Source organism: Aethalodelphis obliquidens, unplaced genomic scaffold (genome assembly GCF_003676395.1).
Source record: "Aethalodelphis obliquidens isolate GAN/ISIS:26980383/991018 unplaced genomic scaffold, ASM367639v1 scaffold9, whole genome shotgun sequence".
Classification (NCBI taxonomy): Eukaryota; Metazoa; Chordata; class Mammalia; order Artiodactyla; family Delphinidae; genus Aethalodelphis; species Aethalodelphis obliquidens.
The window spans coordinates 41,179,739-41,195,997 of NW_020837953.1; the positions used below are offsets into that span (position 1 = coordinate 41,179,739).

At 44.6% G+C, this 16,259-nt stretch overlaps 1 protein-coding gene across 1 annotated transcript in view; it reads right to left on the reverse strand.

Annotated features, from left to right (window-relative positions):
- Positions 1-16,259, reverse strand: part of FHAD1 (forkhead associated phosphopeptide binding domain 1) — a 132,794-nt gene that overhangs the window by 67,915 nt on the left and 48,620 nt on the right. Inside the window, exons 6-7 of the mRNA XM_027110100.1 lie at positions 4,820-4,943; positions 1,082-1,212 (exon numbers count right to left, since the gene is read on the reverse strand). Coding sequence (XP_026965901.1) covers positions 1,082-1,212; positions 4,820-4,943 — 255 coding nt within the window. The remainder of the gene's footprint in view (positions 1-1,081; positions 1,213-4,819; positions 4,944-16,259) is intronic.

A 16,259-nucleotide genomic window follows, 5' to 3' on the forward strand; every position in this document is an offset into this window, starting at 1 on the left:
CACACACACACACACACACACACACACACACACACACACACACACACCCCCCACATAAAACAGCTATAGCACATGTCTGGGAAGACACTCTGCTTGGGAGAAATGAATGCAGAGGGCTTGGCCAGGCAGCTGACCCGGGGCAGAGGCAGAGGAGCACAACTAAAACCAGCCTCCCACTTCTCAGAAAACGACTTTGTCATCCCCATTTCACAGATGGGGAAATGGAGGCCAAATAAGTTACAATCAAAGAAAGCTCTGGGATTGGACCCTGGTCTGTCTGATCCCAAAACTCATGCAGTGCCTTTCACCAGCTCCAAACTGGGTGTGGTACTACGTACCAGGTATTACTTATTGTGCCTTTTCCTTGGAACCTCAAGATCTGTTCTCACCCCACCCCCATGCAGACCTAGCTATCGGGTAGCCGCTGGGAATCTCTGAGTTGCCACCTGAGATGAAAGCTTTGAGGTTTTACCTTGACTCACAGAAACAGACACATCATACAAATACTGAGAAATCTTACCCTATAGAGCCAGGATTCTGAAGTTAGCATTGAAGGCAAGATTTGCAAATAGTCAAAGTTACATGTAAAAGTCTCTTTGCTTGCCTACCACGTTCATTTTCCATAGAGAAATTCTACACACTAAAGTCTAAGGAAGAAATGAGAGTCTGCGTGTTTGCACCTGGATCTTCAAACATTCTTCTTTGAAGGCAATTATGAGAACCAGTGGTGCTGGGACCATGATGCAGCCGTGTGGTCATCCTTGCTCACAGAGACATCGTATTCTGTTTAATATTAAACTTTGCAATGGCAGTATATGCTAATAAGTGTGTTTGTTGCTGGGAGTAAACAAACTAATTTATAATAGGGGTTAGAAAATGTTTGCCGGATTTGAATATATATTATGCTTATTCTCAGCCACATACACGCTGTACTTTGAAAAGCTGCAGAGAAGTTGACCACCTGCCCAGCAGCTACCCTCCCTGTGCCCCTGGGCACTGGCCTCATCTCACCACCGTGTGTCATGTGACTCCACTGTGTCTGCTTTTCGCAGCTACAATTTGCTGATGACCCGACACTCACTCTGGAGCTGAGGGCTTGGAGCTGGTGATCCTTTTCTTTGTTCTCACTCTTTAGTTGATTCACTTCCTGTTTTAGTTGTTGAACTTGATCATCCTTTACTAACACATCTCTTTGCAAAGATGACACCATCTCTGTAAAAAAACCAAACCAAAACAAAACAAAAAACTCATGGAGGTCAAAGAGGCAGGAAGGATTACTGGCAACACCATGGCTGTCAGGCAACGTTCGGACAAGACCTTCCAAGCCCGGGCCACCACCGGTGCCCGCCTAGAACTGGGGATGCTTTTTCCAAGGGTCCCAGAGCAGGAACGGGAATGAGAGCAAAGTCCACGGAACGTGGTTTGAGGCTTCAGTGAGAATGAGGGGCAGTCAGCACCAGCGAGAGGAGAAGGCTTTGGGGGCCCCTTGTGGGCACAGGCCAGGTGAAGCCAGGAGGAGAGGCCACACCATGGGCCTGGGGAACAAAGCCGCAGCACAGGGAAGGTCCAGGAATTCTTCCCCAGAGGCCAGGAGACGGGCTTGTGGCAGAGGGCACTGCTGGACACTATTGATGGGGTGGTTGGTTGGACCCCTCTCTACCACTTGTTAGCTTGGTGGTCTTGGACAAGCTCTTTCACCTCCCACTGTCTGTCCCGCACAGAGTTATTGTAAGGGTCAAATGAGACGGTGTATGCCCCAAGAACACAAAGTGGCTGAATTATGTTGGTTACAGGGCGCCTATTATTCTTCTCGGCAGCCAGCTTCCAAAATGGCCCCAACGATCCCTGCCGCCTAGGATTCATGCCCTGTGCAGCCCCTCCCACCCTGAATAGGGCTGACATGGGTAACCAATATGATACTGTGGAAATGACGGAATGTCTCCTCCCAGGCTGGGTCATAAAAGACACTGTGGCCTCCTCTTTGCTCTCTCTTCAGTCACTCACTCTGGGGGAAGCCAACTGCCGTGTTGTGAGGACACTCAAGCAGCCCTAGAGGGAAGCACGTGTGCTGAGGGACTAAGGCCTCCAGCCAAAAGCCACACGAGCAGCCATTCTGAAGGGGGATCCCCCGGCTCCCCCCGAGGCTTTAGATGACATGACGGATGCCCCCGCCGACATCTTGACTGCAACTCATGAGAACTCAAAGTCACCCCCCCGTCAGATTCCTGAACTACAGAAACTGGGTGAGATAATAAATATTGGTTGGGGTTTTATCCATTACATTTTGGGGTAACTTGCTATGCAGCAATAGATAACTACTCTATTACTGTAGTATCATTTTTTTAACATCTTTATTGGAGTATAATTGCTTTACAAGGGTGTGTTACTTTCTGCTTTATAACAAAGTGAATCAGTTATGCATATACATATATCCCCATATCTCTTCCCTCTTGCATTGTAGTATCATTTTGAATAAAAGTGGGAAGAAGGGTGCGTAAATGCAGTGGTATTGGGTTATCTCATACGGTTCCTTTCTTGGAAGAACATTAGGCCCAGTTTCATTGGTAGGTGTCAATCAGGAATGTATATGAAATAAAGAACAAAATGCTCCAGAATTTCATTTTGAAAATGAGCTTTGCCTCCAGGACACGGTTAAGTTACTTGGAAATCCCTCTGGGGCTTGCCACACTTTGAGTGGGTCCAGCTTATCTCAAGCGTTATCCCAACCCAGGTCTGTCCCGACTCCCTGATTGGAGAAAGTGGGATCTGAGACAGGCTTGATGCTTGGATGAGGTTTGACTGGCCGCCGTACGGGAGGAAGGTGAGGACCAGCGAGTTCATCTTTAATATTCCTGGTGCCCAGAACAGCACCTAGCCTGGGGGAGGTGCTCAGAAAATATCTGAGGACATCCCAAGTTAGGGTGGAGCATAAGCAGAGACCTGGGGGCAGCAGGGGGTGGGGGGGTGATTAAGTTGCAGAGTGAGGCAGAAGAAAAGCGCAGATTCATAGAGATGGTGATTCACGTGCGACTCAGTGCTGTGCCTGGGTTTTACAGCTGTGGGTATGTTTCCTGCCACGCGCTGGCTGCTTTAAGAGTGATGTGCCCCTCCGAGGCTCACTGCCTCCTCCCTGTCACCTGCTTCTCTCCCTCCCCTCGTATGTGAGTGGTCCCATCCTCTTCAGGTCTCTGGACATGTCAGTTTCTGCTTAAAATACTCCACTGGATTCCCAACCCCCTTAGAATAAAAACCTAGACCCCCCGACCCTGCCCAGCCCCACAATCCCTTGTGCACTCCATGCAGCCTCACTTGCCCTTGGTTTGTCCTTGCCCACCGGAAACAGGTCCGCTCGAAAGAAGGACGTAGCCGTTGAGGATACAACCTAAACTGGTTAGAATCAGCTGAGTCCAAGGGGGAGTAAGGTTCGACTTCCAGTGGAACTCGAGCCTCATTACAGGCTCATTGTAATACATTAACGAAATGACACGCCCACCAGCACTAGGACAGTTCCGAGGCTGACCATAAAGGTCAAAAAGTGGGTGGTGGGGCTTCCCTGGTGGCGCAGTGGTTGAGAGTCCGCCTGCCGATGCAGGGGACACGGGTTTGTGCCCCGGTGCGTAAGGATCCCACATGCCGCGGAGCGGCTGGGCCCGTGAGCCATGGCCGCTGAGCCTGCGCGTCCGGAGCCTCTGCTCCGCAACGGGACAGGCCACAAAAAAAAAAAAAAAAAAAAAAAAAGTGGGCGGTGGCCCAATTCCTGGAAATCCCCGCCCCTTCCCTAAAATATTAGAGTTCTCATAATCCTCCAACTCATTACCCTATGAAATTACCCAGCCCATAAAAACTAACCGCCCCACATTTGGGGGCCTCTAGCCTTCTGAGATGGCCCACGCTTTGTCTGTGGAGTGCTTCTCTCTAAATAAATCCACTTCTTACTTTGTCTCTCACTGAATTCTTTCTGCGATGAGACATAAAGAACCTGAGCTTTATTAAGTCCCGAAACCAGATGTGAGATCTCTATTAAAAGATAGTGGGTTCTGACTGGGTTCGAGTCCCAGCCCACGGGTTCAAGCCCCACCTGAGTTCCATGGTTGCACACCCACTAAGCTGTTCTCCCTTGGCCTCCCCCCTTGAAGCACTGGCCACCGCGACACACAGTTTATTTTCTCCACAGCTCCGCTGCTCTCTGAAGTGGGCTTGTTTATTCATCCGCTTACTTTTATTGTCTGTCACCCCCTCCCAAGTCTGTGAGTACAGGAATCTGACTGTCTTGCTTGGCTCTCCCTCCCCAGAGCCTGGAAGGGGGCCTGACACCTAGTAGGTGCTCAATAAACGTGTTGAAGGAATGAAAGAATCCAGGGAATCGACGCTCAGCCACAGCTGTGCGTTGGCTGCCCCTCTGCCCACCCAAGCCCTTTATCAGGGAACCACCTCTGATAAAATTAGAAAATGTTTTCACTTGGGCCCAAGTGCACTCGGCTGAAATGGCTGAGACAAAGGGTGCCTTAAAAGAGTGACCCCATTTTGTCCACGCTCTACTTGGCACTCAGGCTGGTTTGTGGAACCACCCAAGCCACAAGGCGACCTGTGTTCTCCCTGGTGGGGCCAGTGTTCAGGAGACCTTGTAGCCAAGAGATAACGTTCTCTCAAATATTTATCAGGCCCTGCCCTCGGGACTGGGTGGCAAGAAACCTCCACTGGGGGAGAACTCTGATCCCTGAGGCTGCACCCAGGTCACGGGCACAGGTGTGGTGGTTGACTGGCGATGTCTGCAGGGGGAGGGCGGAAGCCCTGGGGCCCGAAGGCAGAAGGGCCTCACCTGATGTGATGGCGGTCTCCCTCCTTAAGTTCTCGGCCTCGTTCTTCAGGGATGTGATTTCTAAGTTTCTCTCAGACAGGGTCTGGCACAGCACCTGGCTGTAGCCTTGCTGTAGGGCACTGATCTGTGGAAGGAGGCAACGCATGGTCAGAGGGGGCCAGCCAGGCCTGCAGGACATGCTGGTACTTCTCCAGCGTTGGGCAAAGAGTCGGGTTGATCTTGGGTCGGGGTGTCGGGGAAACCAAGCTTTTCAGTTGCAACTAGTGGAAGGGGCGGGAGGGGGCCTGTTCCTTCAGTGACCACCGTGTCATAGGTCATCGAGACGCAAACCTTATCTCCGTGGCCACCCGGGGGCTCAGGTGCCGCTGTCTTCCTGTGACCTGGGGATTGTCAGCCGTAAATAGACCAGCTGTTGGTACCAGATCATCCAGCACTGACGGGATGCACAGCAAAGCTCAAGAGGCGGGAGCAGGTTATAAACTGAATGCCCTCTGATGATAACAGTGGACAGTTTATACCTCACAGAACATGCCAGCGTTTACAAAGCCCATTCACACATGCTACCCTGATACTCCTCACAGCGTTGCTGAAGGCTGGTGTTCCCATTAATGTTCCCATTTCTCAAGGGAGCAGGTTGAGACTCAGAGAGGCGAGGTCCCTTGCGCGGGATCACGCGCTGGTCAGAGGGGAGTGTGATTCAAACCCAGTCTTTAGTTGCCTGGTTCCTCCTTCCCAGGTGGCTCTAGGAATGAGCATGAGAAGTCGGAGGCTGTAAAGCATGGCATGGACTCGGGAGCCGGACTGCAGCCTTCAAGTCCTGTCTCTGCCACTTACGGGCTTTGTGAACACAAGGAGGACACCATATTCTGTTTCCTTTTTTTCAGTCTGTACGTGGGGTGATGGTAGTCCCAACCTGATAGGATTGTTAGAAGTATTTTAATAAGTTAGCATGTGTACAAGTGCTCAGATCATGCCTGGCACATGGCGCAGGGGGATGAGCCAGGACAGTCCTCTCCTCTGACTACCCACGGGGTGTTTTAGCTTCTGCTTCCCTCGTCTGGCTCTGGGGAAGGTGGTTGGTAATCTTTACGTGTGCATCTGTAAGCCTTGCCAGGCTCACTTAAACACCAGTGTGGTTGTTATTAAGAGGAAATACAGGACCACAGCCCGGCTCTATCTAAGGCTGCTGGGAGCACCCTCGAAGTCCATGGCTCAGAGCCCCCTCGAGGGCGGGCCCCCCTCCAGGGGTCTAGGTCTACACGCGGGGCGCGGAAGGCTCTCCGTCAAAGGCAACGTTGGTAAGAGCCCGAAAGTAGCTGCCAGGCCTTGGCCTCCTCAGAGCAGGTACCCGAGAGGCCGGGAAAGAGAGCTGGGCCCGGAACCCCCTCCCTCTCGGTCTGATGCGGCCAGACTGTTTGTTCTGAGTGGCCAGGCCTTTCCCACCTCAGGGTGCACTGTGGGCCTTTGTCCTGTGATTTTTCAGATGTCAGGTCTCAGTACTCGCACAGGGATACGTTTATTGGGGCATAAATGCCACGCAATCCGTAGACAGGACAAGAGCTAGCTTGTTTTGATATCAAAATGGAAGTGACAAGGAGAAGGGTGCAATTTCTTTTCTTTTTTTAAAAAATAAATTTATTTATTTTATTTATTTATTTTTGGCTGCATTGGGTCTTTGTTGCGGTGCACAGGCTTCTCACTGCAGTGCCTTCTCTTGTTGCAGAGCATAGGCTCTAGGCGCACGGGCTTCAGTAGTTGTGGCACGAGGGCTCAGTAATTGTGGCGCACGGGCTTAGTTGCTCCGCGGCATGTGGGATCTTCCTGGACCAGGGTTCGAGCCCGTGTCCCCTGCACTGGCAGGCGGATTCCTAACCACTGCGCTACCAGGGAAGTCCTGGGTGCAATTTCTTTGTTCTCCTAAGGTAAGTTTGTCAGATTTAGGGGAGGTAAAAAGGATGTTCACTTAAAATAGGATGTCAGATAATGAATAATATTTTAGTGCAAGTGTGTCCCATGCAATGTTTGGGACACACACTAAAACGAAATTCTAAAATTCAAACTTAACTGGGTGTCCTTACGTTATCTGGCAACCCCACCCTAAGAGAGTTCCTAAACTTCAGTCATTCATATACCACTTTCACTATTTTTCCCATGTCTCTTGGCTAGCCCCACTATAATTTCTTAGCATTTTTCGTAGAAGCAGCTCCCTTTTTAAACTTAAAAATGTGCATTAAATTAAAAATAACTGTTATAAGAGTAAATAGAGACTCAGTATCTTAAATAAAAATAATCCCTCCAAAAGAAGAAATACAGGAATTTCCCTGTTTACCATCAGACCAGGTTGCAGGCATCACATTAAAAAAAAAAAGATTGGGGGGAGGGGGTGGGCATGCCCAGGTAATGGGGTTCGGGCGTGGTGACATGGCCACCAGATGGCGCTCACAGCCTTTGGTCTTGGTTTGTGTCCTTGGAAATCTTGTCATTATTACTCTGGTAGAATTAACAGAAGCGTCAAGGTCTCACAAGTTTTCTGACTCGTTCCATGCACCATCATGGTTCAGAGTCGATGACATTTGGGGCAGTTACACTTACTTTTTCCCTGGGGCACCTGAGACATTACTGGGGGGCGGTCTATGCTAGAAGTTGTGGGGACACAGGCCATTCTGCCCCTCACTCTCCCCAAGGCTATACTTTTGTATATTTGTGCTTTGGAAACTTTGAGTAAAAAAATTCTTTCACATCTTACTTTTCTCTGTTGGGGGAAATACAACTTTTCCATAAAAGGTCCTTGGAACACTGAAAGTGTTTGTAAGCTCTTCTCAGCGTAATGCTTTTATTTACATGATACCAGAGATAGAACACACAGAGACAAACTTCCAGAAGGGAAAACATACGTTCCCCTCTAAGGCTCCAGTGCTTTTGACAGATTTAAAATATTTCAATCTAAGCGTCAGAGTTTTAGGATTTCGGATTGCTGGAAAACTCCAAAGAGTCTTCAAACCTCTTTGATACTTTTGCTACCAAAATAAATATCCATATTGTTTGTAACTGGCATAAATTCCAAGATGTTTAATGTCGGTTAAGCTGTATAATAAAATGGGCACTGAATCATAAGAAAGTTAATAGTGCTAGGAGGAGTGATTGTTTCAAGATAATAATTTGGCTTCTAATTAGCACAGGCATATAAGAGCACGCGGAGGTAAGAATTTTCTAGTGATATTGTAGCGGATCGAAGATTTTTGAGAGCAAATCATTATGCACACACCTTCGGGGACCAGGGAAAACACATAAAGTAATCAGAACAATAAATCAACCTGCCATGTGGCTTACACTTCTGGTGGAATGCTCTGCAGGTAGTAGAATAGTTAAGAAACTAAAATGTCAGTGGATGAAACTCGATTTGAGTTCAAACCAGTGGAGCCTCTGGTTCATATATGCCTTGTTATAAAATATTCTCCTTCAGTTATAAGTGAAGCTCCACTGGTAGGGGAGGCAACAGCATGATGCATCAGTGTAATTATTTCTAGATAATTTCTTTGTTAAAAAAATATTTTTTTCCCCCAGATATCGGCAGCCACTTTAAATAATACTCAAATTGTGACTTGCTGATGTTCAAAGATATGTGGAAATTATATAGTATTATATGTCAAATATATTTCAATTATAAAAAAAAAGGTATGTGGGGAATTCCCTGGTGGTCCAGTGGTTAGGACTCTGTGCTTCCACTGCTGGAGGCCTGGGTTTGATCCCTGGTCAGGGAACTAAGATCCTACAAGCCACGTGGTACGGCCAAAAGAAAAAAAAAATGGTATATGGGAATAATTCAGCCTCGTCCATGTACCTGAAAAAGACATGTCATTTTCTCAGGAAAGCTCTGAAATGGGAGAATAACTGAAAGGAATATTTCAACAAAATTGGGCTCAGTTCAAGAAAAAGATGCTCATTAATGTGTCAGCTACATGTCAAGGTACCTGTTTGCACTAATAATTCCTTTAGGACCTGTTACTTTCATTGCTTTTTCAAAACCAGGTTCGAAGGAGAGTCATTAGTTCGTTTAAATATTAGAGCATGTATTTGTTTACTTGTTTATTCTGTCTCCCTCACTAGATCATAACAGGGGGAAGGATCATGTCTGTCTTGTTCTCTGCTGAATTCTCAGAGCCTGGAAGAGGGCATGGCATGGGATAGACCCCCCAAAATATTTATTTGAATGAATGGACGGATGGATGAATAAAGAACAAACAAACAGACACGGTCCTAACAGAGTTCTAGAAGGTTACTGGGCCCAAGCTTTGCCTTCATGGAGCTTACAGTTTCCTGCTAGAATCTCCTAGGTTCACCATACACAATCTGTGTCCTTTCTAGAGCATCATTTCTAGGACTGAGACTGTGTACTTAGCATCGGTTACAGAAGGGAAAGACAGTAAACAGAGAACAAGAGAACCAAGGCCCCCAAGCACTGACTACGGTTTTTTTTCTCTCTTTTTTAAAAATGTTTATTTGCTTATTTCTTATTAGTCACCCATTTTATACACATCAGTGTATACATGTAAATCCCAATCTCCCAATTCATCACACCACCATCCCCACCCCCTGCCACTTTCTCCCCTTGGTGTCCATACGTTTGTTCTCCACATCTGTGTCTCAATTTCTGCTCTGAAAACTGGTTCATCTTTACCATTTTTCTAGGTTCCACATATATGCATTAATATACGATATTTGTTCTTCTCTTTCTGACTTACTTCACTCTGTGACAGTCTCTAGATCCATCTGTGTCTCTACAAATGACCCAATTTTGTTCCTTTTTATGGCTGAGTAACATTCCATTGTATATATGTACCACATCTTCTTTATCCATTTGTCTGTTGATGGGCATTTAGGTTGCTTCCATGACCTGGCTATTGTAAATAGCACTGCAATGAACATTGGGGTGCATGTGGCTTTTTGAATTATGGTTTTCTCTGGGTATATGCCCAGTAGTGGGATTGCTGTGTCATATGGTAATTCTATTTTTAGTTTTTTAAGGAACCTCCATACTGTTCTCCATAGTGGCTGTTATCAACTTACATTCCCACCAACCGTGCAAGAGAGTTCCCTTTTCTCCACACCCTCTCCAGCATTTGTTGTTTGTAGATTTTCTGATGATGCCCGTTCTAACTGGTGTGAGGTGATACCTCATTGTAGTTTTGATTTGCATTTCTCTAATAATTAGTGATGTTGAGCAGCTTTTCATGTGCTTCTTGGTCATCTGTATGGAGAAATGTCTATTTAGGTCTTCTGCCCATTTTTGGATTGGGTTGTTTGTTTTTTTAATATTGAGCTGCATGAGCTGTTTATATATTTTGGAAATTAATCCTTTATCAGTTGCTTCCTTTGCAAATATTTTCTCCCATTCTGAGGGTTGTCTTTTTGTCTTGTTTATGGTTTCCTTTGCTGTGCAAAAGCTTTGAAGTTTCATTTGGTCCCGTTTGTTTATTTTTGTATTTATTTCCATTACTCTAGGAGGTGGATCAAAAAATATCTTGCTGTGATTTATGTCAAAGAGTGTTCTTCCTATGTTTTCCTCTAAGAGTTTTATAGTGCCTGGTCTTACATTTAGGTCTCTAATCCATTTTGAGTTTATTTTTGTGTGTGGTGTTAGGGAGTGTTCTAATTTCATTCTTTTACATGTAGCTGTCCAGTTTTCCCAGCACCACTTATTGAAGAGACTGTCTTTTCTCCACTGTATATCCTTGTCTCCTTTGTCATAGATTAGTTGACCATGGATGCGTGGGTTTATCTCTGGGCTTTCTATCCTGTTCCATTGATCTATATTTCTGTTTTTGTGCCAGTACCATATTGTCTTGATTACTGTAGCTTTGTAGTATAGGCTGAAGTCAGGGAGTCTGATTCCTCCAGCTCATTTTTTTCCCTCAAGACTGCTTTGGCTATTTGGGGTCTTTTGTGTCCCCGCACAAATTTTGAGATTTTTTGTTCTAGTTCTGTAAAAAATGCCATTGGTAATTTGATAGGGATTGCATTGAATATGTAGATAGCTTTGGGTAGTAGAGTCATTTTCACAATGTTGATTCTTCCAATCCAAGAACATGGTATATCTCTCCATCTGTTGGTTTCATCTTTAATTTGTTTCATCAGTGTCTTACAGTTTTCTGCATACAGGTCTTTTGTCTCCCTAGGTAGGTTTATTCCTAGGTATTTTATTTTTTTGTTGCAATGGTAAATGGGAGTGTTTTCTTAATTTCTCTTTCAGATTTTTCATTATTAGTGTATAGGAATGCAAGAGATTTCTGTGCACTAATTTTGTATCCTGCAAATTTACCAAGTTCATTGATTAGCTCTAGTAGTTTTCTGGTGGCATCTTTAGGATTCTCTCTGTATAGTATCCTGTCATCTGCAAACAGTGACAGTTTTACTTCTTCTTTTTCAATTTGTATTCCTTTTATTGCTTTTTCTTCTCTGACTGCTGTGGCTAGGACTTCCAAAACTATGTTGAATAATAGCGGTGTGAGTGGACATCCTTGTCTTGTTCCTGATCTTAGAGGAAATGCTTTCAGTTTTTCACCATTGAGAATGATGTTTGCTGTGGGTTTGCCATATATGGCCTTTATTATATTGAAGTAGGTTCCCTCTATGCCCACTTTCTGGAGAGTTTTTATCATAAATCAGTGTTTAATTTTGTCAAAAGCTTTTTCTGCATCCATTGAGATGATCATATGGTTTTTATTCTTCAATTTGTTAATATGGTGTATCACATTGATTGATTTGCATATATTGAAGAATCTTTGCATCTCTGGGATGAATCCCACTTGATCATGGTGTATGATCCTTTTAATGTGTTGTTGGATTCTGTTTGCTAGTATTTTGTTGAGGATTTTTGAATCTATATTCATCAGTGATATTGGTCTGTAATTTTCTTTCTTTGTAGTATCTTTGTCTGGTTTTGGTGTCAGGGTGATGGTGGCCTCAGAGAATGAGTTTGGGAATTTTCCTTCCTCTGAAATTTTTTGGAAGAGTTTGAGAAGGAGGGGTGTTAGCTCTTCTCTAAATGTTTGATAGAATTCACCTGTGAAGCCATACGGTTCTGGACTTTTGTTTGTTGGAAGATTTTTAATCACAGTTTCAATTTCATTACTTGTGATTGGTCTGTTCATATTTTCTCTTTCTTCCTGGTTCAGGCTTGGAAGGTTATACCTTTCTAAGAATTTGTCCATTTCTTCCAGGTTGTCCATTTTATTGGCATAGTGTTGCTTGTAGTAGTCTCTTAGGGTGCTTTGTATTTCTGCAGTGTCTGTTGTAACTTCTCCTTTTTCATTTCTAATTTTATTGATTTGAGTCCTCTCCCTCTTTTTCTTGGTGAGTCTGGCTAATGGTTTATCAATTTGTTTATCTTCTCAAAGAAACAGCTTTTAGTTTTATTGATGCTTGCTATTGTTTTCTTTGTTTCTATTTCATTTATTTCTGCTCTGATCTTTAGGATTTCTTTCCTCCTGCTAACTTTGGGTTTGTTTGTTCTTCTTTCTCTCGTTCCTTTAGGTGTAAAGTTAGATTGTTTACTTGAGATGTTTCTTGTTTCTTGAGGTAGGCTTGTATTGCTGTAAACTTCCCTCTTAGAACTACTTTTGCTGCATCCCATAGGTTTTGGATAGTCGTGTTTTCATTGTAATTTGTCTCTAGGTATTTTTTTGATTTCCTATTTGATTTCTTCAGTGATCTCTTGGTTATGTAGTAATGTACTGTTTAGCCTTCATCTGTTTGTGTTTTTTACAGGTTTTCCCCTGTAATTCATTTCTAATCTCATAGCGTTGTAGTCAGAAAAGATGCTTGATATGATTTTAATTTTCTTAAATTTACTGAGGCTTGATTTGTGACCCAAGATGTGATCTATCCTGGAGAATGTTCCGTGTGCACTTGAGAAGAAGGTGTACTATGCTGTTTCTGGATGGAATGTCCTACAAATACTAATTAAATCAATCTGGTCTATTGTGTCATTTAAAGCTTGTGTTTCCTTATTAATTTTCTGTTTGGATGATCTGTCCATTGGTGTAAGTGAGGTGTTAAAGTCCCCCACTATTATTGTGTTACTGTCGATTTCCTCTTTTAGAGCTGTTAGCAGTTGCCTTATGTATTGAGGTGCTCCTATGGTGGGTGCATATATATTTATAATTGTTATATCTTCTTCTTGGATTGATCCCTTGATCATTACGTAATGTCCTTCCTTGTCTCTTGTAACATTCTTTATTTTAAAGTCTATTTTATCTGATATGAGTATTGCTACTCCAGCTTTCCTTTGATTTCCATTTGCATGGAATATCTTTTTCCATCCCCTCACTTTCAGTCTGTATGTGTCCCTAGGTCTGAAGTGGGTCTACTGTAGACAGCATATATATGGGCCTTGTTTTTGTATCCATTCAGCAAGCCTGTGTCTTTTGGTTGGAGCATTTAATCCATTCACATTTAAGGTAATTATCAATATGTGTGTTCCTATTACCATTTTCTTAATTGTTTTGGGTTTGTTTTTGTAGGTTATTCTCTTCTCTTGTGTTTCCCACTTAGAGAAGTTCCTTTAGCATTTGTTGTAGAGCTGGTTTGGTAGTGCTGAATTCTCTTAGCTTTTGCTTGTTTGTAAAGCTTTTGATTTCTCCACCCAATCTGAATGAGATCCTTGCGGGGTACAGTAATCTTGGTTGTAGGTTCTTCCCTTTCATCACTTTAAGTATATCATGCCACTCCCTTCTGGCTTGTAGAGTTTCTGCTGAGAAATCAGCTGTTAACCTTATGGGAGTTCCCTTGTATGTTGTCATTTTTCCCTTGCTGCTGTCAATAATTTTTCTTTGTCTTTAATTTTTGCCAATTTGATTACTATGTGTCTCGGTGTGTTTCTCCTTGGGTTTCTCCTGTATGGGACTCTCTGTGCTTCCTGGACTTGGGTGGCTATTTCCTTTCTGATGTTAGGGAAGTTTTTGACTATAATCTCTTCAAATATCTTCTCGGGTCCTTTCTCTCTCTCTTTTCCTTCTGGGACCCCTATAATGTGAATGTTTTTGCGTCTAATGTTGTCCCAGAGGTCTCTCAGGCTGTCTTCATTTCTTTTCATTCTTTTTTCTTTATTCTGTTCCACAGCAGTGAATTCCACCATTCTATCTTCCAGGTCACTTATCCATTCTTTTGCCTCAGTTATTCTATTGATTCCTTCTAGTGTATTTTTCATTTCAGTTACTGTATTTTTCATCTCTATTTGTTTGTTCTTTAATTCTTCTAGATCTTTGTTAAGCATTTCTTGCATCTTCTCGATCCTTGCCTCCATTCTTTTTCTGAGGTCCAGGATCATCTTCACTATCTTTATTCTGAATACTTTTTCTGGAAGATTGCCTATCTCCATTTCATTTAGTTGTTTTTCTGGGGTTTTATCTTCTTCCTTCATCTGGTACATAGCCCTCTGCCTTTTCATCTTGTCTGTCTTTCTGTGAATGTGGCTTTTGTTCCACAGGCTGCAGGATTGTAGTTCTTCTTGATTCTGCTGTCTGCCCTCTGGTGGATGAGGCTATCTAAGAGGCTTCTGCAAGTTTCCTGATGGGAGGAACTGGTGGTGGGTAGAGCTGGCTGTTGCACTGGTGGGCAGAGCTCAGTAAAACTTTAATCTGCTTGTCTGCTGATGGGTGGGTCTGGGTTCCCTCCCTGTTGGTTGTTTGGCCTGAGGCAACCCAACACTGGAGCCTATGGGGCTCTTTGGTGGGGCTAATGGTGGACTCCGGGAGGGCTCACACCAAGGAGTACTTCCCAGAACTTCTGCTGCCAGTGTCCTTGTTCCTTGGTGAGACACAGCTGCCCCCCACCTCTGCAGGAGACCCTCCAACACTAGCAGGTAGGTCTGGTTCAGTCTCCTATGGGGTCACTGCTCCTTCCCCTGGGTCCCGATGTGCACACTACTTTGTGTGTGCCCTCCAAGAGTAGAATCTCTGTTTCCCCCAGTCCTGCTGAAGTCCTGCAATCAAATCCCGTTAGCCTTTAAAGTCTGATTCTCTAGGAATTTCTCCTCCTGTTGTCAGACCCCCAGGTTGGGAAGCCTGACATGGGGCTCAGAACCTTCACTCCAGTGGGTGGACTTCTGTGGTATAAATATTCTCCAGTTTGTGAGTCACCCACGCAGCAGTTATGGGATTTGATTTTATTGTGATTGCGCCCTTCCTACCCTCTCATTGCTCCTTCTCCTTTGTCTTTTCATGTGGGGTATCTTTTTTGGTGAGTTCCAGCGTCTTCCTGTCGATGATTGTTCAGCAGTTAGTTGTGATTCTGGTGTTCTCGAAAGAGGGAGTGGGAGCATGTCCTTCTACTCCACCATCTTGAACCAAATCTGACTACGGTTTTAAGCAGAATTATGCACTGAGGCCAAAATTCATCAATGATCAATTGCTTTTTTATCACCTTTGTTGAGATATAATTTATGTACAAGATCAATGGCCAATATTAAAGTAGTTCTTTAAAACTTAAAAAAAATTTTTTTTCTTTGTTGTATTTAGTTTCAGGAGAAAGGAAGTTGACTGGTAAATCCAGACATTCTGGGTGGAGAATTTTTGGTCAAATTCCCTATAAATGAACCAGCAGCTGCCTTCAGGGTTTGATAAAGGCCTCAGTGTTTGGAACACTATGGGGTTCCTTCTCCCCATCTCCAGCTCTTTCTGGCTGGGTCTGGGTGGGTGTGAGAAGTGGTCACTGAAGCGACAGGAGTTGGGTGGAAATGCAAAGTGGGTGTGAAAGCATGAGGTGTACAAGATGGCAGAGCTGAACCCAAATCACATCACTGCCTCTCACTTGCTGTGCAAGCTGTAACGAGCTCCTGGGCATCTCTGAGCCTGCCTCAGTCTCCTCATCTGTAGAATGGCATGTGCCAGAAGACTGAGGTTTAAATAGCTAATGCGGGGACTTCCCTCATGGTGCAGTGGTTAAGAATCCGCCTGCCAATGCAGGGGACACGGGTTCGAGCCCTGGTCCAGGAAGATCCCACATGCCATGGAGCAACTAAGCCCGTGGGCCACAACTACTGAGCCTGCACTCTAGAGCCCACGAGCCACAACTACTGAAGCCCTCATGCTGCAACTACTGAAGCCCACGCGTCTAGAGCCCATGCTCTGTAGCAACAGAAGCCACTGCAATGAGAAGCCCACACACCGTGGCGAAGAGTAGCCCCTGCTCACTGCAACTAGAGAAAGCCCGCGCAGTGATGAAGACCCAACGCAGCCAAAAATAAATAAATAAATGAATAAATAAATAAGCTAATACACCAAAAGTGCCTGCACCAGGGCCTGAGCATGGTAGGCACTTAATCAAATCTAATATTGTTCTTACAAGGCTAGAAACTTGCCATCTCTCCACTCCCTGGATCTGCACTCTTCTCCACCATGCTATGCTCGCTGCCCATTTCTAACTACCCGGGTGGCTCTGC